The following is a 22,834-nucleotide window of genomic DNA, read 5'->3' on the forward strand; positions in this document are numbered from 1 at the left end:
ATATAATATGCATTTGCAGTAAACCAAACCCAGTTGAACGCATAGGGTGTGGCTTCATCTTAATTTTGCTTCTTTCTTATTAATCTTATTTTTCCACTTGCTGGTTGGTTTCTCACTGTCCCAAAAAACCAACAGTATGATTTTGAATTCTGGGTTCTATATTTTATTTTGCGAATTAGAAGGTTTAACATCAATTAAGACAGATATCATGTACTTTCTTATGATATAAAAGCGATGGAAGAGTTGGGTTTTTGGCTTTACACTGTTCATGGAATAATTTAATTAGTTATGTAGTTGCGGAGTTCACCAATATGGAAGGACAGGGGGTAGAAGAACCTCCTCACTGGAGCGTCCACACAAATGGGTCATCTAACAAGCAAGCTAGCGAAATCGGTGTAGTGCTCCGCTCACTAGAGGGAGATGAGATCGAATGCATGGTTCGACTTGACTTTCCCATAACAAACAATGAGGTAGAGTATGAAGCCTTAGTAGTAGGACTAGGCCTCGCCAAAGCTGCAAGAGCGACAAGTGTGATCGTATACTGCGACTCTCAGGTAGTCATCAGTCAGGTAAATGGCGACTACGAGTGCAAAGGAGAAAGGATGAAGAAGTATCTGGATCAAGTGCGGAAACGTGTCAACAAATTGCAAGCCAAGTTCTTCCAAATACCAAGAGAGGAAAACGAGCAAGCTGATCGCCTTGCCAAAGCTGCGTTAGCTGAATACATGCTTCTCCCCGGAAAAGTACTTTCCTTTGTTCAAATTTTACCCTTGATAGATGACGCCGGCGTGCAGGAAGTGAACTCGGAAAGCAATTGGACTATGCTAATAGTTTCCTATTTGAAAGACAGCACACTACCAAACGGAAAGGGGGCCGCAAGAAAGCTGAAGGTTCAGGCAGCATGATTTATCATGATAAAAGACGTCTTGTACAGGAGGGACTTCTCCCGACTGTACCTGAGATGTTTAAGTCTCGAAGAAGCGGATTATGTCATGAGAGAAGTACACGAAGGGATCTGCAACAACCATTCAGGATCGCGGTCACTGGTTCATAAACTGATTAGAGCCGGATACTACTAGCCTACTATGCAAAAGGATGCCCTAACTTATGTCAAAGCATGTGACAAATGTCAAAGGTTTAGTAATGTCATCAGACAGCCGACGGAGGAATTGACCTCGATGACAGCCCCATGGCCATTCGCTCAATAGGGGCTCGACATCATGGGTCCGTTCCTGATAGCAATATGACAGCTAAAGTTCCTTGTAGTAGGTATAGACTATTTTACCAAATGGGTAGAAGCAGAAGCCTTGGCCACAATTACGGAAAAGAATGTGAGAAGCTTCATTTGGAGAAACATCATCTATAAGTATGGAATCCCCAGAGTCTTGGTATCAGATAACGGGAAACAGTTTGACAACGACTCCTTAAAAGATTTTTGCTCGTAGCTAGGAATCAAGAACCACTACTCCTCCCCCGCCCACCCCCAAGCCAACGGGCAGGTCGAAGTCACGAACCGATCCTTGCTTAAAATCATCAAGACTCGGCTCGGGGGGGGGGGGGGGGGGGGGGAGGGGGCAAAGGGTGTATGGCCAAAAGAGTTACCAAGCATACTATGGGCGTATAGAACAACGGCCAGAACACCAACAGGAGAGACACCGTTTCAATTAGCATATGAAAGCAAGACAGTCATCCCAGCAAAGGTCGGACTCACAAGCTATAGGGTAGGTAATCACAATGATGGGAAGAACGATGAGGCAATGTGTCTATAGCTTGACCTAATAGATGAAGTCAGGGCGACAGCTAAACAAAGGCTCGCTTAATACCAGGACCTCATGGCTAGGCATCACAACTCCCGAGTTACGCACAGAGACTTCAAGGTTGGAGACCTCGTCTTAAGGAAGGTAATGGGTGCCACCAGAGATTCCACACAAGGAAAGCTTGGACCTAACTGGGAAGGGCCCTACAGAATTACTTCTTGGCAGAGGAAAGACACCTACCACTTGGAGATGTTGGACGAACAAAAGTTGCGCCATCCATGGAACACCGAGCATCTCCAAAAGTACTACAAGTAGAAGATAGCATGAAGAGCGACAGTCTTCACTTACGGTTTATTTCTTTTAGTTAAATTTTTGCTTACAGTACTTTTTAAGCCCAAAGGGCAAGTTTTTTATCCTTTTAAGAACAATCTTTTACTTATGCATGCATTTACCAAAAATAAGAGGAGTTATTCAGATACAAGCAGTGTATATTTTCTCTACTAAACTACTTTCGTTATCAAGTCCACAAGTGGACAAGTTCATCTTATAAGAATGCTTTGAAATTATCAAGTCCACGAGTGGACGAGTCCATCATCCTATATGGATGCTTTAATTAAAAAATCCACAAGTAGACGAGCTCATCCACAAGTGGACAGATTCAAGATTAAGTCTAGAAATGGACTAGTTCATAAGGATGAGTTAATATTAGTCCTTAAGGGGACGGATTCATGATCAGGTCCACAAATGGATGGGTTCATCCCATGAGGATAAATTAATATCGCAAGTGGACGGATCCATGATCGAGTCCACTACAAGGATGTTTTAAATGAAAAGTCTACAAGCAGACCGATTAATTAAAGTCCACAAGTGGACGGATTCACAAGTCCGTCCATAAGTAGATTTTATCCCATAGGGGTATTATCAAGTCCACAAGTGGACAGATTCGTGATAAAGTCCATAAGAGGACGGGTTCATCCAGGAGGATGATCAGAACCTTATAAAGTCCATAAAATGGACGGGTTCAACCACGTGTTGAATCAAAGTTACAAGTCCATAAGAGGACAGGTTCGCCCGAAAAGATGAACAGAAAATTAGTCCATAACGTAGATGGATACAAGTCTGTAAGTGGATAGGATATAAGTCCATAACATGGATGGAAACAAATCCATGCAAGGATGTGTCAATCCGTAATTTAAACAGGTTTATAGTCCATAACATGGACAGATACAAATCCATGCAAGGACGCGTCAATCCGTAAAGTAAACGAGTTTATAGTCCATAATGTGGACGGATATTAGTTCGTAAGTGGACGGGATATAAGTCCATAACATAAACAGATACAAATCCAAACGGGTTCAGCAGACACGTTGAATTACAAGTCCATAAGTGGACGGCCTCATCAGGATGAACAAAAAAAATTATTAAGTCCACAGAATGGATGAGTTCAACAAGCACGTTGAACTAAAATTACAAGCCCATAGTGAAGACGGGTTCAACAAACACGGTGAATTAAAAGTTACTAGTCAGTAAGGAGGACGGGTTCATCCAAAGGATGATAAGAACGTTAATATCCATGGAAGTGGACGGATGTAACCATAAACTAAAAAAATTCATCTACAGGAATAAAAGTAGATGGATAGTTTAAAATAATTGAAAATTACTTAAAGCCCATAAAAGGAGATGTCTACATACAAGCAACGGATAAATTAAAACATAAGCTATTTTTCAAAACCTTTACATTCTAAAAAAAAAAAAAAAAAAGCTACTGTTGAACAGGAGCGTCATCGTCTCTTTCTTCCAACACTTGATCTTCAGGTTGATGGGTGCTATCCTCAATGTTCTTGGTTTGGCTTTCAATAGCAGACCCTTCGTCACCACGAGGGTCGTCTACAAAGGCATCATCAGCAAATAATTCATCCATACTCTCGGAATGGATGGGCTAAACCGAGGTTTGGGCATGGGAATCAATAGTAACATGAGATACGTCCAAGTCAGGATAAGAAGTCTTGACTTGACTGAGGGTGTCGTCAAAGCCTTCAGCAAAGGAGCCTCCAAGCTTTGCCAGAAAGGCGTCGGAGTCACGATACTCACGTATCGCTTCCTCCTTCGCCTGATGGAGCTAGTTCTTGGTGTCACGAATTTCTTTTTCCTTGTCCTCCAAGACCTGCTTCAACAGCTCCGTCTGCTTCTCCAACTCATCCCTAGCTTCCTCTGATAAAGCAAGCTTCTTCTCCTAGACCGTCTTCCAGGCCTTCAACTCATTCAGTTCGTCCTCCATCGACCTCGCCTTTGCCCTTATACGGTCCAACGCCATCTCATGGTTTAGGCAACACCCCATCAATCCCTTCATCATTAACATTGCCTAAAGACGGAAGGGTTAGTAGCAAGGCAAGTTGAAGAAAAGAAAAAAGAAAAAAGAAGGTGGACTGACGTAGTTACCTGAGCAATGCTAAAAGGCCTCGTCTCCCCCATGGCCTTAGTTGCGTGGTTACTCAAGTCCAATCATCAGTCGTGATGATGGACGAGAGCTGCTCCAACGCATACTTAGAGTCCTCACAGAGGAGGACAGGTGGTTTTTCAGCGACGGGGATAGAACCTGTCATAAGTCCTTTGCCCTTTCTTGGACTAGGCTGAGTAACCGTCTTCTTGGCCTCGGCTTGCAAACCCACAATGGGTTCAGGGACAGTTTTGGGTTTCTTTGAAAGACGCCCAGTCTTCTCTGGCTGTTTCCTCTTGGTAGACGGGTTGGCCAAGCCCGTCCCTTTAGGGGTTTGACCCTCCTGTTGTTTCTTTAAAGCAGCTTGCTGCTTAATATGGGTCTTTCTCCTAATAGCGTCCATTTTTGCACAAAGGGGACGGAGGTTAAGAGTTTGAAAAAATAAATAAAAATATGAATATATTGGGTGACGGGCTTACGTTGGCGAATTTAAAGATTGTAGCAACGGGTGGCTGTTGCGGGCTTTGGTCCGTCACAATACCAAAAGAGGGTGTCTAGGGTGACTAATTTAGCCCACGTGCTTTCCTCTAGCTTAGTTTTGTTGAAAATCTTCTCCAAAAAACTCCACTACTCTAGTGAGACTTGTGGACGGTCTTGAACTATAACATAAAGAGAAAGAAGACGGTTAGAGTAACATCTAACAAACAATTAAAAGTTTGAATATAGACGGGTGCATACTGGACAGGGGCATTATGCCCCATGTTATGTCGACAGGCATATATTCATGGTCAGCAAGACGACACATCCACTTGTCACCTTCCAAGAAAAAATACCGACTTTTCCAGTTTCTGTTGGAGTCGAGGGTTTCATACATGAGCCTCAACAATAGGCTCCTAGGCACAAAGTTATACATGCCCTTTGACTGAGCAATCTCAACTGGACGGTAACAATTAAAGAATTCTTCCACCGTTAACCTCCGTGCTCCGTTGGACATGGCCACATATAAGACCATCGCGCCAAGAAAGACCTTCCAGGCGTTTGGGGAGATCTGGGTGACGACCAGACCCAGGTATTGAAGGAGGCAACAGTGAAGTGAACTTAAAGGGAATCTGAGCCCTGCCTTTAGCATCTGCTCATAGACCTCGATGCCCTCAACACCCTCATAGTAACATTTCTCTGACATGTAAGGTAGACGCATGGGTATGTTGATGGGTACCTGGTATTTCGCCCTAAGTGTCTTGAAGTGAGATTCTTTGATTGTAGAAACAAAATCATTAACCATCCATATGGGTAGCATTATGAACTCTCTAAGTCCATCAGGACCTATGACGGATTGGACTGGAGGTTCAGCACCATCTAGACCATCACTAGAGTCATCCTCTAACCCAACCGTCTCCAAATCCTCATCCCTTGACGGTGTTAAATCAGTAGTGGATGGATCCAAGATGCACAGGCGCAAGGTGGACGGATCTCAAGGGCCGCGTGGCCTCCACATGGTTTAAGTGATTTCCAAGGAATCCTAAATAGAAACAACTTGTGTCCCACGATTAACCCTAATCAATAGAATCCCAATATGAAAAGAATCCTAGCATGAGAAGGATTCCGTAATATACGCCCATTAATGATAATCTTCCCTGTAAGGAAATACCTTCCTATGCAAGAAACGGAAGTCGGCTCTACACTACTATAAAAACCCTAAAGCCCTCAGAAAACAAGATACGCATAATTCACTCCAGCTCTAGTACTCTAGAGTTGTGAAAAGGTTTTTCTGGCTTAACCTTCTGAGGGTCTTTGGCCGGAACCATACCAATACTCTCCTAGGGTTTTTCTTTATTTTTGGTCTCGCAAGTATTATCTCGAGCACGTGAGTATCGTGTGGCTTACTAACAATTTCTGGCATCATCAATAACAAATCTTTTAAACAGATAATAAAGCATGAACAAGGATTTCTAGCTACGAAAAGGTACCTAGATCTAAGGGCTGCACACTAGATACCCTCAATGGGATGTCTTGGAAAAGACGCAGGTGCTTTGATAAAAACTTCAAGCGCCTCAAGCAAGCACGAAAACCATGAAGTAGAGGTTGGTCTACAATATGCACAATATTCTCCTTCGATTTAAAAAAAAAAAAGGGTACATATTCAGCAATTCTTTTCAAAATGAGATGTCTATTCCATTGCTCACTCTCCCATACTCACCGGGTTTTCCTTCTCTAATGGTATTGGGAAGAAAAAAAGTGTTCATGATCAGGCTAAATCAATTATTTTTGGGATGTCTACCACCTTCTTCATATGTAATCGAACCTTTGAATTTATATGTTTTTGGTTGCAGTTCTCACAATTGTATACTTCTTTCACTTCGACAAACAAGATTGGTTCAATCAACCCACCATAGACCTCTTATTTATTTCTTACTAAACATAGCTGGTCACACAAGCATATTGCAAATAAAAATTGTTGGCTTAAAAAATATGATGTGAAATTTATGGTCATACAGATATATAATATGGTCATACAAATAGTTATACCAAATGTACGACATGATAGGACCCTAGATTTAATTAATGGTTAAAATCACAAGTAACAAGATGGTCTTTTTATTCATATGACTATAAATGAGATCAACTAAGATTTTTTTTTTTTTTGTGGGGGGGGGGGTGGGAATCAGAAAAATATTATAAAAGATAACTAAATTGCACTAGTTCTACAGAACAATGACTCAGAAAAGGTCTGCATGAAGTAAATAACAATGCTTGACATGTGGTTGTAAAAGCCTTATAGTAAGGACCTACTAATTTAATCCACAGGTTGTTGAGGTCCTTTAGAATAAGATTTTTGTTAATGTCAAAGGCCACTTGTCGCACATTATAAGAGAATAAAGGGAAAAGAAGCTAAGCTATCACAGAGAAAATGAGAGAGAGAGGTATAGAAATTTCTGAATTGATTGAATAATTGAATCTGTACACAAAACAGAGTTATATACAGTAATCCCCAACCTCTGGACCTAAACGTCCATAATAGAGTATAACTAATTAACTAACTATCCTAATTATGAGGAAATTAGTTACAGCACGTGCAAGGATTAGTAACAACACGTGTGACTCATCTGCTACTGAAAACAATGCCTAAACTACTTGTAGCTTTGGCTATTCATTTAACATTCTCCAGCTGCTGTGTCGTTCTGTTCTTCATTCCTTTCTTCTTATTTTCTGACTCCTGATTCTTCTGATTCATGTCTGCCTGATATTCCCCCTCAAGATGAGACTCGCTGCTGTGTATGTTCAACACATTCATCTTGGAAATTAGGAATCTCAACTGCTGACTACTAATAGCTTTAGTAAACAAGTCAGCTAGCTATGTATGTGTAGGAGTGAAGAACAAACGTATCACCTTGTCTTGTACTTTATCTCTAACCAAATGGCAATCTACCTCTATGTGTTTTGTCCTCTCATGAAAGACAGGGTTCTCTCCAATGTAAATTGCAGCCTGGTTGTCACAGAAAAGCATGCCAGGTTGTGGATGTTCAACTTCTAAATCCTTCAATAATGACAGTAGCCAAGTCATTTCACACACTGTTAAAGCCATCGCCCTGTACTCAGCTTCAGCTGAGGATCTAGAAACTATAGATTGTTTCTTAGATTTCCATGAGACCAATGAATCTCCTAAGAACACACAAAAACCTGTGGTAGATCTTCTAGTGTCTACACAAGAAGCCCAATCCGCATCTGTGTAAGCTTTTAAGTGCAAATCTGATTTTGATGATAAGAGAATGCCTTGACCAGGGCATCCTTTAATGTACTGCAATACTTTGTAGGCAACATCAAGATGTGGTTTTCTAGGCTTAGCCATGAATTGACTAAGTTTGTGGACAGTATACATGATGTCTGGTCTTGTTATAGTTAGATAGAGCAGCCTCCCAACTAGTTTTCTATAGACACCAGGATCAGGCAACAAATCCCCTTGAAACTTACTCAATTTCAAGTTTTGTTCCATTGGCACTTTGCTGGGTTTACAACCAGTCATGCCAGCATCTTCAAGAACCTCTATAGCATACTTTCTTTGGCATAATGAAATCCCCCTTTCTGATCTAGCCACCTCAAGACCAAGAAAGTATTTCAAAGTTCCAAGATCTTTCAACTTGAAGTCATGATTCAAAGAACTTTTGAGATCTTCTACTGCCTGAATATTGTTACTTGCAATTAGGATATCATCAACATACACCAGCAATGCTATAAAAATCTGATCATACTTCTTAGTGAACAAGGAGTAATCGGATTTAGACTGCTTGAATCCATACTTCAAAATGGTGGAAGAGAATTTGGAGTACCATTGCCTTGATGCCTGTTTGAGACCATACAAAGACTTGTTAAGCTTGCAAACTAAGTTCACCCCCTTGCTGTGAAAGCCTTGAGGCAATTGCATATAAACCTCTTCATGGAGATCACCATTTAGAAAGGCATTGTTCACATCAAGTTGAACCAAATGCCAGCCTCTCACAGCAGAAATAGCAAGCAAAGTCTTGACAGTGGTGAGCTTAGCAACAGGAGAGAAGGTGTCAGTGAAGTCCAGACCAGATTGTTGGGTGAAGCCCTTGGCAACAAGCCTAGCTTTGTATCTGTCCAAGGAGCCATCAGCATTGTACTTAACCCTATAAACCCATTTACACCCAATAGCCCTTTTCTTAGTAGGTAATGGAGTAATATCCCAGGTCTGATTTGCTTCCAAAGCAGCAATTTCAGATGCCATAGCAACCTGCCAATTAGGATCCTTGACTGCTTCTTGGTAAGATGTAGGCTCATGGATGACAGAAATGAGAGAACAAAAATGGGCATAATTGGAGGAGAGTTTGGAGGAGTTAAGGTAAGTGGATAAGGGGTAGTGTGTACTTGACTTGTTGGCAGAAGAAGTGAGAGGATCACTGACAATTGTGCTGCACTTAAAATCATCCAAGTAAGCAGGTGTTTTATGTACCCGAGAAGACTTCCTCAAAGGAGCAGATGGAACAATGGTGGAATGAGGAATAGGTGAAATAGAAGGAGGTGGATTATGGGTTGATAAGTCAGCAGAAATGAAAGTAGGTAAATCTGCAGAAGACTGAATAGAGTGAGAAGGAATAAGGGCTGATGAATCTGCAGAAGTATGAGTAGGTAAATTGGCAGAAGCTTCAATAGGGGAAGATGAATTATCTAAGGGAAGAATGTGATTAGGTGGAGTATCAGAATGAGGAACTTGTGGCAGGGAAGAAGCAGGGTTGGAGAGAGGAAAATCAAACAAAGAGGCAGATGGTTGAGCCACTGATGGGAAAAGGTGAGGTAAAGGTATGTTAGTGTGAGGAGAGAAAGAATGAGAAGATGAGACAAAAGGAAACACTGTTTCAAGAAAGTGAACATCCCTAGATATAAAAATCCTTTTGGTAGTTAAATCAAGCAACTTGTAACCTTTAACACCAAATGGATAACCAAGGAAAACACAAGAGGAGGATCTCGGGTCAAATTTTGATCTGTTGTGAGATAGAGTAGATGCAAAACATAGGGAACCAAAGACTCTCAAATGAGCATAGGAAGGAGGTTTACCATAAAGCTTTGCAAAAGGAGTTTGTTGTTTCAGAATTTTGGAAGGCAGCCTATTGATGATATGGACAGCAGTTAAGACACACTCACCCCAATAAGAGATAGGAACATTAGATTGAAACTTTAATGCCCTTGCAATGCCCAAAATGTGTTGGTGTTTCCTCTCCACAACTGAATTTTGTTGTGGAGTGGCAACACATGAATGTTGGTGGATAATGCCATGATTGGCATAAAAATCTTTTAAGAAAAATTCATGAGCATTGTCAGTTCTAATGCTCTTGATACTTACATGAAATTGTGTTTTAATCATGTTATAGAATGAAATCAATAGAGGTCTAGTATCAGTCTTTGATTTCATAAGATATACCCAAGTGGACCTAGTTGCATCATCTACAATGGTAAGAAAATATCTATAACCATCATGAGTAAATTTTGCAAAAGGACTCCAGACATCACAGTGAATTAAATCAAAGGCATTGTCTGAAATATGATTAAAAGAAGGGAAAGGTAATCTTTTCTGTTTAGCAATTGGACAAAGAATACAATTTTTATTGCTGTGAAAGGCATGTACATCAGGAATATAGCTGTGTAAAGCATGCAGCTTATTATCAGATACATGTCCTAATCTCATATGCCACAGGTATGGCTTAGTAACACTAGGAATGGACATAGACTCTGACACAGAATTAACAAAGGAATGAAAAACAGACTCAAGAATTGAGGAAGCTTCTGAAGCAGACTTGCAAGATGAAGTTGTATGCAGCAGATACAAATTGTCATGTAATTCACCCATTCCAATCGTTTTCCAACAAGTAAGGTCCTGGATAAAGCATAAATTTGAGAGAAAGGCAACAGGATAAGGTTTTGGTTAATTGACTCACAGAAATCAAATTAAAATTGAATGAAGGAACACATAGGACATTTTCAAGCTTCAAGGTTGAAGTAACTTGAATTGTTCCTATATGTGTGACAGTGACCTTTTCACCATTAGGTAGTTGAACAAAGGTTGAAATTGAGCTAGTGATATGTGTAAATAAGGATAGGGAATGGACTATGTGGTCTGTGGCTCCAGTGTCAAGAATCCATACATCATTACCATAAGCATTTTTGTTGACAGGGTTAATAGCAAAAACTGAATGATGCAAATCTAAGGAAACATGATCAGACCAAGTATTACAGACATTACCTGAAAGAGCAGAATTTGCTGAGTGTAAAGCATCATTGGCACCACCAGATGTAGATGCCTGAGAGCTGAGCATTGAAAGCAGCTGTTGATACTACTCTGAAGTGAATGGGAAAGAATTAATCTGCTGAGTACCAGAATTGGTTTGATCATCTTCAACCAAGATTTGATTTGCCATAGCTACTCTTCCTTTTTGCTTGTAGCCAGGAGGAAATCCTACCAGTTTGTAGCATTTCTCCATGATGTGACCGAGCCTCCCACAGTGACTACACACATGCCTTCCTTTTGCATTACTTCCTTTGAAGTTCTTACTGTTGTTCCCTTGGAACGAATTTCCTTGGTTGAATCCTTGATTCTTGACTGCAAGAGCAGTTGATTCAACAGAAGGAATAGCAGGAAAACCCAAACACCTTTGCCTTTCTTCTTGAATCACTAAGGAAAAAGCCTTATCAATGGAAGGACTAGGCTCCATCATAAGGATTTGAGTTCTGACCTGAGAGTAAGAATCATTCAAGCCATTCAGAAATTGCATTAGAGAATCTTGATGTTGAAAAGATGCAATTTTATCATTTACTCCACAGGTGCATTTTCCACATGAGCAACACGGTAAAGGCTTGAAATTCAACAATTGATCCCATGCAGCTTGAAAATCAGTGAAAAATCCTGTTACAGTAGCAGCACCTTGCAACATAGTTGTGATTTGCTTCTGAAGCTGAGAGATCCTTGGTCCATTTGCTTGAGAGAATCGTTTCTTGAGAGTATTCCATACCTCAAATGCAGTGTCTCTGTAAATCACACTAGCAGTAAGGTGAGGAGAAACGAAATTCAAGATCCAGGATGAGATCATTGAATTGCACTTGGACCAAGCATGCTTCTCTAATGGCGTGACTGCCATGGAAGCATTGACAGTGCCATCAACAAATCCAAGTTTGCTCTTGGCATCCAAAGCCATTCTCATTGCTCTGGACCACATAGGGTAGTTATCCTCAGTTAGTGGCTGAGTAACCAAAATCGCACCTGGTGTTTCACCATGGTGCAAGAAGAATGGGCTTCGTGGATCTTCCATTGGAGTCAGCTCTCGCTGAGATGAGGAAGATGAACTGGTCTGTGTAGCTTGAGTATTCGGCGCCATTGATGAGGGCTCGAGCTCTGATACCATATAAGAGAATAAAGGGAAAAGAAGCTAAGCTATCACAGAGAAAATGAGAGAGAGAGGTATAAAAATTTCTGAATTGATTGAATAATTGAATCTGTACACAAAACAGAGTTATATACAGTAATCCCCAACCTCTGGACCTAAACGTCCATAACAGAGTATAACTAATTAACTAACTATCCTAATTATGAGGAAATTAGTTACAGCACGTGCAAGGATTAGTAACAACACGTGTGACTCATCTGCTACTGAAAACAATGCCTAAACTGCTTGTAGCTTTGGCTATTCATTTAACATTCTCCAGCTGCTGTGTCGTTCTGTTCTTCATTCCTTTCTTCTTATTTTCTGACTTCTGATTCTTCTGATTCATGTCTGCCTGATACACATCAAGGATCAAGTTAAATGATTAAATTGTTAATTCTGTCGGCTACCATTTAGAGCCTATCATGAAGGCCCGTGCCTGGCTGCTATCCTAATGGTGTACCCAAGCTTCAAAAGAAGTTTAGAACCCAACCAACCCAAACCCACAAAAACCACTCCCAAGTGTTACGAGAGTTGGGTTTATGGGGTTGGTGAGTTGAATGCACCGTCTGTGAGTAAAGCTGTTCTTTTATTAAGAGATTAAAGGTATGGCCCGCAAAATGAGTCAGTGATGGGCCTTTAAAGGAGAATATCCATAAAATTATTGAATAGATATGATAGGAGGGAGAGATTTCAAGGCCTATCCTCCAAAAGGCCCAGACCATATCAGTGTTTGGGTTAGTGACTTTATGTGAATTTTATTTCGGATATTGCTTATTGAATGCAACCAATGTTTTGGGCAATGTGTGCAATAGATTTTTATCTTTTACTACATTTTTATCTGGAGTGGAGTCCCAAAGAAATGGCTTGTTGAGATGGTCTCAAACTTAGGCTGTAAAAAACATGCATTGCACAAACTATTTCCAAAATGAATCTTCTAAAGGAAGCCGAATTGGCCATGCCGTGATTTTCTCTACTCTTTTTACCATAAAGTTTCGGGAGAACTAATTCTCAAATTATGTTTTTCACACACAACCCAATGAATATATGCTCTCCCAAAGCGTGAAATATGCTCTCCCAAAAAGCAAAGCGTGAAAAATGCCCTCCCAAACCGTGAAATAATACAACCTTTTGACTTTTTTTTAATTATGTTAGGACATAACTCACGTAATTTTATGCCATAACTTGCCATATGACGAGTTGTGATTAGTAAAGATGTGTCCTCACATGACCTACCGACATATCCTTACCAATCATAACTCGTCATGTGGTGAGTTGTGGCATAAAATTGTGCCAAAGGTTGTGTCCCTAGCAAAACTCTTTTCTTTTTTTCTTTTTTTTCAGGAACATGCAACCTTTTGCCTTTAATTTCAAATTCTCAGAGTTTGTAATCCACAATTCCACATATACCTTCAAATTTTATTTATTTATTTTTGGGCTGAATAATCCACATAGATAAGATGATAGATAGACCTACTTTAAAATGATATTATTTAATCTGTTAGAACTCTTAAACAATGGGGTTTGTATATAATTCTTTAGTATTATTTCTTTGTCTAGACTCTTTGACTCAAGAGAAGTACCAATCAGTGCGTTTTGTAGAGAAAACCAGCTGCTGGGAATCAAGAAAGCCAGATGCTAGAAAGTAATAAATAAGTTTATCAAAACAAGGAAACATAAATAAGCCAATGCTGTTTGTTGTTGGTTTTGAAAACCAGCGGTATCACTTTGTGGTTTTGCCCCCCGGAGTTGGAACCTTATTGGAAGGCAAATATGGGGATCCTGTGTGTTCTAAACGCTATATATACCCTCATAGAGCATACCCATATCTCCACAACGATTCAAAGCGATCTGTGATCAAACATCAAAGTCAAGAACGAGTTAAGAAAAGTAAAAAAACATGTCTTCAACCACTGCTGGTCAAGTCATACGTTGCAAAGGTACTACCTTTTCATTTTTTCTGACATTCTTTGTTGTTGATCTTGTTGTTGTTTCCTAGTTTTAGTCATGTGATTGTTCAATGGGTTTCTTTCCATTTCCTTGTTGTTTAATATTCCATTTGTTATGATGATCTCAACTCTTTGTCCCTTGTTGGGTTGTCACTTTTTCTTTGTTTTAAAGGGTTCTGTTTAATTGCTAAATCTTGAGCTGTTTCCAGTTTTAGTATGCGCTATGAGCTTTTGTCATTCCCAAAAACTAGAATTTTTTGGAATAGGATATACTCTTTGTGTACCAAAAATAATAATCAATACAGCAACATGTTTTGCTTTTGATTGTCCCATACAAATTGAACTCCTGTGTGTTTGACACAAGATAACAACGTGGAAAAACGGTAGCCATTAGGAACAGAGCTACTTCAGGAGTTTGCAGCAGGTACCGGAATTGACTGAATGTGACCGTCCATTTTCTATTTTTGTCTTTGTTTAGGATGATACATTTGGAGTTTGTAAATAAAGTTTCTCTAAGTTTAGGCTTTACATTGCAATTTCAGTATGAAGTCCAAACAAGCCAGGTTTGTCCAATGTTTTAGTATAAATTTGAGGGCATTCCTTCTTTGTTCTTAACAGTAGTCATACTTTTTAGCTTAACCCAAGCAGGCAGTCTTATGTTTTAGCAGTGTCAAAGCTACATCCTATTTATGTTTATTTTGTTTTTTATTTTTTGCCAATTAATTATTGGATGAATGTGCATTGCAGCTGCTGTGGCATGGGAAGCTGGAAAGCCACTAGTGATAGAAGAAGTGGAAGTGGCACCACCTCAGGCCATGGAGGTTCGTCTCAAGATCCTCTTCACCTCCCTCTGCCACACAGATGTTTACTTCTGGGAAGCCAAGGTAATCACATTTTGATCATATATATATGATTTATGCGTGTATAGAAATGCATTGTTCTGGTGAATACTTATTTTCTGTGCTAGATAGTCTTAAACCAATTGATTTTTGAATATGCAGGGACAGACCCCATTGTTTCCTCGCATATTTGGTCATGAAGCTGGTGGGTATGGATATTTCAAGAAATGGAAAAAGATTTAGAACATACTAGTTACAATCAAATAGTTTTAATTGTGTTTCAGTTCCTTTCATATACAATTGAATACATTTATCTAAATATATAGTTGTCTTTCTGGTCATTTTGGTATTTTAGGATTGTTGAGAGCGTTGGTGAGGGTGTGACAGACCTCAAACCTGGTGACCATGCGCTTCCTGTCTTCACTGGGGAGTGCAAGGAGTGTCGGCATTGCAAGTCAGAGGAGAGCAACATGTGTGACCTCCTGAGGATAAACACTGACCGAGGCGTGATGATCAATGACGGCAAGTCAAGATTTTCTATTAATGGACAACCCATTTACCATTTTGTTGGGACTTCTACCTTTAGTGAATACACTGTGCTACATGTTGGTAGTGTTGCCAAAATTAATCCTGCTGCTCCTCTGGACAAAGTTTGTGTTCTCAGCTGTGGAATCTCAACAGGTCGGTTAAAAACCGTTTGAATTTATTTGCATGATAGTTATTTGTTCATTTCTCTTATTGTTGAGAATTGAGTTCTGTAGGCCTTGGTGCTACCTTGAATGTTGCAAAACCCAAAAAGGGATCGACTGTAGCTGTTTTTGGACTTGGGGCTGTTGGACTAGCTGTGAGTCTCTCCTATCTTCTAATGCAGATGACTTATTTGATATGGCTCTTTTTTGGAATTGCTGCTGCAGCATTACTGTTTCTAGTATATATATACATATATATACACGATTAGCAAAATAAAAACATATATACACACACACATGATTTTATGGTTTTATGTGATTAGGCTGCTGAAGGGGCTAGAATTGCGGGTGCTTCAAGGATTATCGGTGTTGATCTGAATGCAAAGAGATTTGACGAAGGTATTGTGATACTTGGTGCTATCAAAATCTGATGATATAGTATGGAATGTTTGAGGTGCTGGGTTTTCATTTATTAGTCTTTTATGTTCATTTTCCTTCTTGTTGTCAACAGCCAAGAAATTTGGTGTCACCGAGTTTGTGAACCCAAAAGACCATGACAAGCCTGTTCATGAGGTTGGTTTACTTTAAAATGCTAGAAAATTTTTTCCATGGTGAAGGTGAAAACAACTTTCACAGCTTTTCTAACTTTCTTTGACTTCTTTAGGTGCTTGCTGAAATGACCAATGGTGGAGTTGATCGAAGTATCGAGTGCACTGGAAGTATCAATGCCATGATTTCTGCATTTGAATGTGTTCATGATGTAATTTCCCACAATCTCCTGTTCATGTAATAAATAGATTTTATCTCGAATCCATTCTTCTAAAATCTGTCATATGGTATGTTTCTTTGCAGGGATGGGGTGTTGCTGTACTTGTTGGTGTCCCAAACAAAGATGATGCATTTAAAACCCACCCAATGAATATCTTGAATGAGAGGACTATCAAGGGTACCTTCTTTGGCAACTACAAACCGCGGTCTGACTTGCCTGCGGTGGTTGAAAAGTACATGAATAAGGTAAGCTGAATTTCTTATTGAAAAATAGAAAGTATAGATTAGATCACTTTGCAATCCGCATATAGGATTACTTCTTTTACTTAGAATGCTAGTTTCTGTACACGTGGTTGACAGCAATTTTAATCAAGAAAATGGTATAATGGCCACTAGAAGCTCTAGTGGCCTCCATGGTATACCTTAATTAAGTACTCATTTGAATACTTTAATCTTGCCTCAAGATCTGACAAGAGTTGAGGAATAGACAAAAGATAAAAATATAAATCCAAAAAGTCCAGAGAAATTGTGCTTAAACTCCAAAAGGGAATAAGACCATCTTTTTTTTTTTCCCTTTAATTCTTCCTTCTTGTCTGATTGTTCTTGCTTTCAAGGTCTTCTCTTTCATTATTTATCAAGAATTACCTTTACATGGCTTGTATTTACTATTTAGAAATTCATGTAATTTATTCCGCTTCACCTCTTTTCTTTGTTTTTTTGGTTAGTTTTGTCAGTCTAATTGTTCTATATTGTGGCAGGAGCTTGAGCTAGAGAAGTTCATCACCCATGAAGTCTCTTTCTCAGAAATCAACAAGGCCTTTGAGTACATGCTTAGAGGTGAAGGCCTTAGATGCATTATCCGCATGGATGCATAGAGCAGGATTGAAATGATGAGTATTTCTGAGTGTAATTGAAGAAAATAAACTTTTACTCACAAATGAAATTAGCTTCTGGTAGGATAGTTTGGAGCGAAGTCTTGTGTCTCTCTTTAGAGTGCTGTAAAAGAATTGAAATTTCTATTTTCCAGATCCTTTAAACCAAAATACTCAGGTGAGTTTATATTGAAATTTTTGCATGTTTTCTTGTCTCTTCGAATTACCAGATGATACACTTATTATTCATCAAATAAAATGACACACTTAGTGCAAACATAGGTTAATTTATATGTACAAAATATATGAAATTATTGATTTTAAGATTACTGGCGAGCTGAAGATTATATATATTCCAAAGCAGCGCAGTTCCTATGGTGGATACTCACCAAAACAATTCTCCATTAAAGCAAAACAATTCTTATCATCCTCTCACATTCAGTATTCTCATCAATGTTTTAAGCAATCTCAAATTCACAGTTATAGATAAATGTGAGAGATTTTGTTAAGAGCAAAAAAGTACAGAAATTCTACAGCTCCAGCAGCCCAAAAGAAACTGCACAATAAAAGAAAGCCTACAAACACTGCATAAAGCAGCCTAGGTTACTATTTACTAACATGGCAAAAAAAAAAAAAAAAAAAAAAAAAAAAAAAAAACAAAGCTAAACAGCAGTTAGACTACAACAATGAAACTAGAAACTAGAAACTAGAAGCAGCATTCCTGCTTCCATCTTCTATTAAACACACAGAAGCTAACACTCCAATTGTAACAAATCACCCTGTTGATCTTAGGATTCTTCACTTTCATGCGGAACCTAACTCTAGATTAATGTTGCTCCTAAAAATGTGTAGTGTTTCTCTGTGACCAGATGTGGTACACTGCAGCAGCTAAGATAAGCCTGCTGACAGAGCACTTTAAAGCTTTTATTCTTCAAGCGCTGTTACTCCATTGAAGCACCTAACCCCAGTCATAACCAGAGTCCTCCATCAAACTCTAAACTTTGACTTGATGCCAAATCCTTCTAGATATGGAGCAATCAAAGAAAATGTAGTCCCTGATCTCACGCTTCCTTCTGCAGAAAACACGCAAAGTATTCCCTTGATAACCCCATTGAATCATCCTATCCTTTGTAGACAGTCAATTCCCCTAGGAAACCCAACAACTAAAGTTGTGGTTTGGATTTTTTTTTAATAATTAAGTTTGGAAATTTTCCAAGCCAATCTCCATCAGTCCACCTTAGGTAATTTCATTCTATTAGCCTCCCAAGTAGATTTACAAGAGAACACAGCAGAGTTTGAAGAAAATCACACTACAGTAGCTTGCTTACTTCATTTCCCATGGAAGCATTTGTATTGAATAGCAACTAGATCCTTGGATCTAGGAAACCACCAACCATCATGAGAGAGAATTGAATTTGCCTTTGCATTTGAAGTACTTGCTAAATCATATATTACCCCATAATCATATGTAGAATACAAAACACCATCTAGGTGCCAATTATCCAACCCAAAAAAAAAAAAAAAAATTACTATAGTCATGCCTAACCTTATGCTTAATGAACAGCCTTATCACTTCCCTTTACTCTGAAATCTTCCTCCAACCCCAAGATCAATTTTCAGGAGCTTTAAGTTATAACAACCTAAAAGCTTTTATCCTTCAATAAATTTTCATTAACCCAAGCCACCCAAATTCATCCGGTAAGGACAAAAAGATTTCAAATGTGCTTCATTATGACAACTTTATTCCAATCCTCAAGCTCCCTTCTTTCTTTGGAACGCACATCAAACTCCAAGCAACTTTGCACCTGCAGCTGCCTCATTATTTTCCTTCCTAAGAAACTGTTAAACTTACTCCAAGTTCTTAATAACTTTTTTAGGGAGAATAAAAACCCCAGGCCAGTAACCTTGAATCCTGAACAGAATAGATTGAATAAGTTGGAGTCTCCCAACAATAGAGAGATGCTTGGTAGTCCAGGAGTTCATACGAGTTGTGATTTTCTCAATCAAAGGCTTATGATTTTTATAAGACGGCTGGCTACCTTCTTTGAACTTGAAAAGATCTTGAATCTGTTATTTTCTTTGTTGATCCACCCCAAAGTAGAAAACTTCACTCTTAGCAGCAATCCGTGAGGAATGCCATTTTTTATTATTAAGAAATTAAGGACATGGCCCGCAAAATAGTGGAGTCGGAGCTGTAATGGGTCTTTAAAGGGGAATCACGGTGTGAGCCTATATAATTTTTGAGTAGATAAGAGGGAGAGATTTCAAGGCCTATCCCCCAGACAACATCATTATTTGGGTTAGTGACTTTATGTGAATTTTACTTTGGACAGTGTTTATTACATACACCGTGTGACCAATGTTTTGGGCAATGTGTGCAATAGATTTTTCTCTTTTTATTTTATCTGGAGTTGAGCCACAAAGATATGGCTTGTTGAGATGGTCTCAAACTTAGGCCATAAAAAACATGCATTCCATATATAATGCATGTAGACTTGATAAGGGTGGCTCTGCAGTGCCAAAGGGCCAACCATTATGAGAGGTCACAAACTTTTTCCAAAATGAATCTTCTAAAGCCTGAAGCCGAATTGGCCATGCCGTGGTTTTCTAGGATTTTTTTTTCCCCAAAATAACACAATTTTGCTAACAATTTTATTAATTAGCAATGTTTCTAAACTATTTAGCAAACTAACATCTCAAGTATGAGAGACTCGGGTTCACTGCAGCAACTCGAGTTCATTAAATGAAATCAACAACCCATAAACAGACCTAGAAAGAAACGAAGAAAAAGAAAGAAGGAGAAGTCACCTACAAAAACCAAACCCACCCATGACAAAACCAAACTCACCCACCTGTTGTCATCTCAATGGCGAATCGGTGATGGCTCTCTTGATTGGGAAGGTGGCTGTTCTTCTTGGTGCAGGTATGTATCTGCTTTCTCTCTTTTTCTCTAATTCTCTCTTCTTTTCTTCTTCTTTTCTTTCTTTTTTTTTTTTCTTTTTTTATTTATTTATTTAAATTCTGTGATTGTGAGAAGAAGAAGGAAGAAGGAACTAGGTTTTTCATAATTATGAGATCGTGAGAATTTTCTTTTTTAAATTTTGAGATTGTGAGAAGAAGGAAGAAGGAAGTAGTGGGTTTTGGGGAGTAGGAAGGAAGTGGGTTTTTGGGAGTAAGAACTCGAGTCTCTAAGACTCGAGTTTTATGTGGACACATAGAACTCAAGTTTCTAAGACTTGAGTTGCTACACTGAACTCGAGATGTTAGTTTCCTAAATAGTTTGAAAATGTTGTTAACTAACGAAATTGTTTGTAGCTTGGTGTTATTTTCCAATTTTTTCCTAATTTTCTACTATATTTACCACCAAGTTTTGGGAGAACTCAGGGCCAGCCCTAGGCCTAGGCCATTTAGGCCATAGCCTAAGGCGCCCTAACGTAGAAACCCCCAAATTAATATGGATGCAGAAAGTTTTTTTTTTTTTTTAAATTAAAAAAGTGAGTTACATCAGTTTGTAATGTCAGTTCAATACAAACTGCGTTACAACTTATGTCAGTTCAATACTCATTTATTCTTTTATTGAAATGTCACATTAGTTTGTAAATTTTTTATAATAAAAATTGTAGTAACTTTAGCATCTTCCCCACAAAAAAAAAAAAAATATATATATATATATATATATATATATATATATGAATTAATATAGAAATATAACACAATCACCAATTCACCATTAAGTGAATGAAAAATGCTAAAACTAATACAAATTTTATGGCAAAAAACTTACAAATTGATGTGGCAAGAATATAATTTGTGTCACTCAAACTATTTAATAAATGAATTTTTTCAATAACCTTTTTTATTTATTTATTGGTGACACGTCAATTTATAAAACCTACATAGTATCGCTAGCTCACTTTGGATGAATTAGTCTTATTAATTGGTAAGAACTAGTCGCAGACCCATGCGATGTGTGAGAAAATGTTACATAATTATAATAGAGTATAATATAAATTTTATAGGTTAAATCGTTAAATAGTGCATGTGTTATTTTAAAAAAGTATTTTGCATTGGGGTAGTTACATTCCCCTCCCTTGAGGTTTGGGGGAATGACATTCCACCACAAATATGAAAGGGAAAAACACTCGCGTCCCTTGAGATTTGAAAAAATTAACACTCACCCTCTTCTATTTATATTAGTAACGAAATATTTAAAAATTTTATAAGAATCTCTTCACAAAATTTTAACCATTGTTAGTAAAAATACAACCGATGAATTTAGAATAAAAATTTATCAAGCACCAAAACACTTGCAACAACAAATATTTCCATAACCCGTCGAAAAAAAATAAAAATAAAAAGGAGCAAAGGTCATACTTTTTATTTTAAAATACACTTTAATTAAAACTTTAAAACAATGGATTCTAATTCTTAAATTTTTTATAATTTTGGAATCATTCCCTTAAACAAAGAACAAGTTAGTACACAATATTTTTAATATTAATTTAATAAAATTTGGCCAAACGGATGTCATTACATGTGCTCCACACGTGCGATGAAGCTCTTTTTTTATTTTGAATTTAATGTAATTTTTCAATTTGAATTTGAATTTGAATTTGTCTATTGTTAGTAAGGTTATACAGGAAGGGATTTTTAAGAAACTAATATTTAAGATTTTGAAAAGGAATAAACTGCTAGGTTTAGTATGTGTTAGTTTTTAGGAAAAAATGTATCAAATGTACGTAAGATATATTTAAATAAGAAATAATATGTTTACAATATTTTTGTTAGTATTTGCTAATTTTTAGGGAAAAAGTTTCTTGGTAGTTTTTTTATTTTGAATTTTATTGAATTATAATTTTAACCCTTTTTTTTAAGGAATAAGAATTATCTAATTAGATTAGAGATATTTTTGACATTTTCTGAGATCATAATTAACCTCTTAAATCTTCTTAATATATAGAGAACAAAATAAAATATTATTTAAGTGATATTTAGATATAAAATATATCCCTTTAAAATTTTCCTGTTAGGCCTTAGACTAACTTGTGCCGGCATGGGAGAACTAGTTCTTAACTTTTTTTTTTTTTGATGAACAGAAAATTTTATTGACAAACCAAAAAGAACAGAGGCTAACCAACAACTACAACAAATAAGAGTTCAGAATTAATTACATCCATAAAAGGGCTGGGAGCATAACCCTGACCAAAACAACCAGATAAATTTTTCCCAAGGCACCAAGAAGCTAAAACATGGGCTGCTTTGTTTGATTCTCTTGGACTCCACCTGAAAACAAAATGCTGACCACGGAATGCCCATAAAAGGGTATTAGCTGTTATGGATGAAATTCTCTAAGACACTTCATCAAAGGGGGCTTTGAGAGCATCAATACAAGCTTTGGTATCGCTCTCAACCACTACATACTCAAACCCACAGTTAACAGCAACATAAGTCGCCAAATTAATGGCTTCAGCTTCTGCTTGGATAGGGAAGTTGGTCTCCATCCGTTTGGACATGGAAAAAATCAAATCCCCTCTCCAATCTCTCGCCACAATGGCAATAAATGAATGATCTAACCCCATCGCCGCATCGCAATTT

The 22,834-nt window shown here is 38.1% G+C and overlaps 1 protein-coding gene across 1 annotated transcript; it reads left to right on the forward strand.

Moving 5' to 3' along the window:
- Positions 1–13,831: 13,831 nt before the first annotated feature.
- Positions 13,832–17,434, forward strand: LOC126706127 (alcohol dehydrogenase 1-like). Its single transcript, XM_050405429.1, has 10 exons — positions 13,832–14,062; positions 14,819–14,955; positions 15,073–15,119; positions 15,266–15,591; positions 15,672–15,754; positions 15,923–15,998; positions 16,111–16,172; positions 16,264–16,359; positions 16,452–16,613; positions 17,126–17,434. The coding sequence occupies exons 1-10, from the start codon at positions 14,023–14,025 to the stop codon at positions 17,240–17,242; spliced, it is 1,146 nt and encodes a 381-aa protein (XP_050261386.1). The 5' UTR covers positions 13,832–14,022; the 3' UTR covers positions 17,243–17,434.
- The last annotated feature ends 5,400 nt before the right edge of the window (positions 17,435–22,834 follow it).

Source organism: Quercus robur, chromosome 11 (genome assembly GCF_932294415.1).
Source record: "Quercus robur chromosome 11, dhQueRobu3.1, whole genome shotgun sequence".
Classification (NCBI taxonomy): domain Eukaryota; kingdom Viridiplantae; phylum Streptophyta; class Magnoliopsida; order Fagales; family Fagaceae; genus Quercus; species Quercus robur.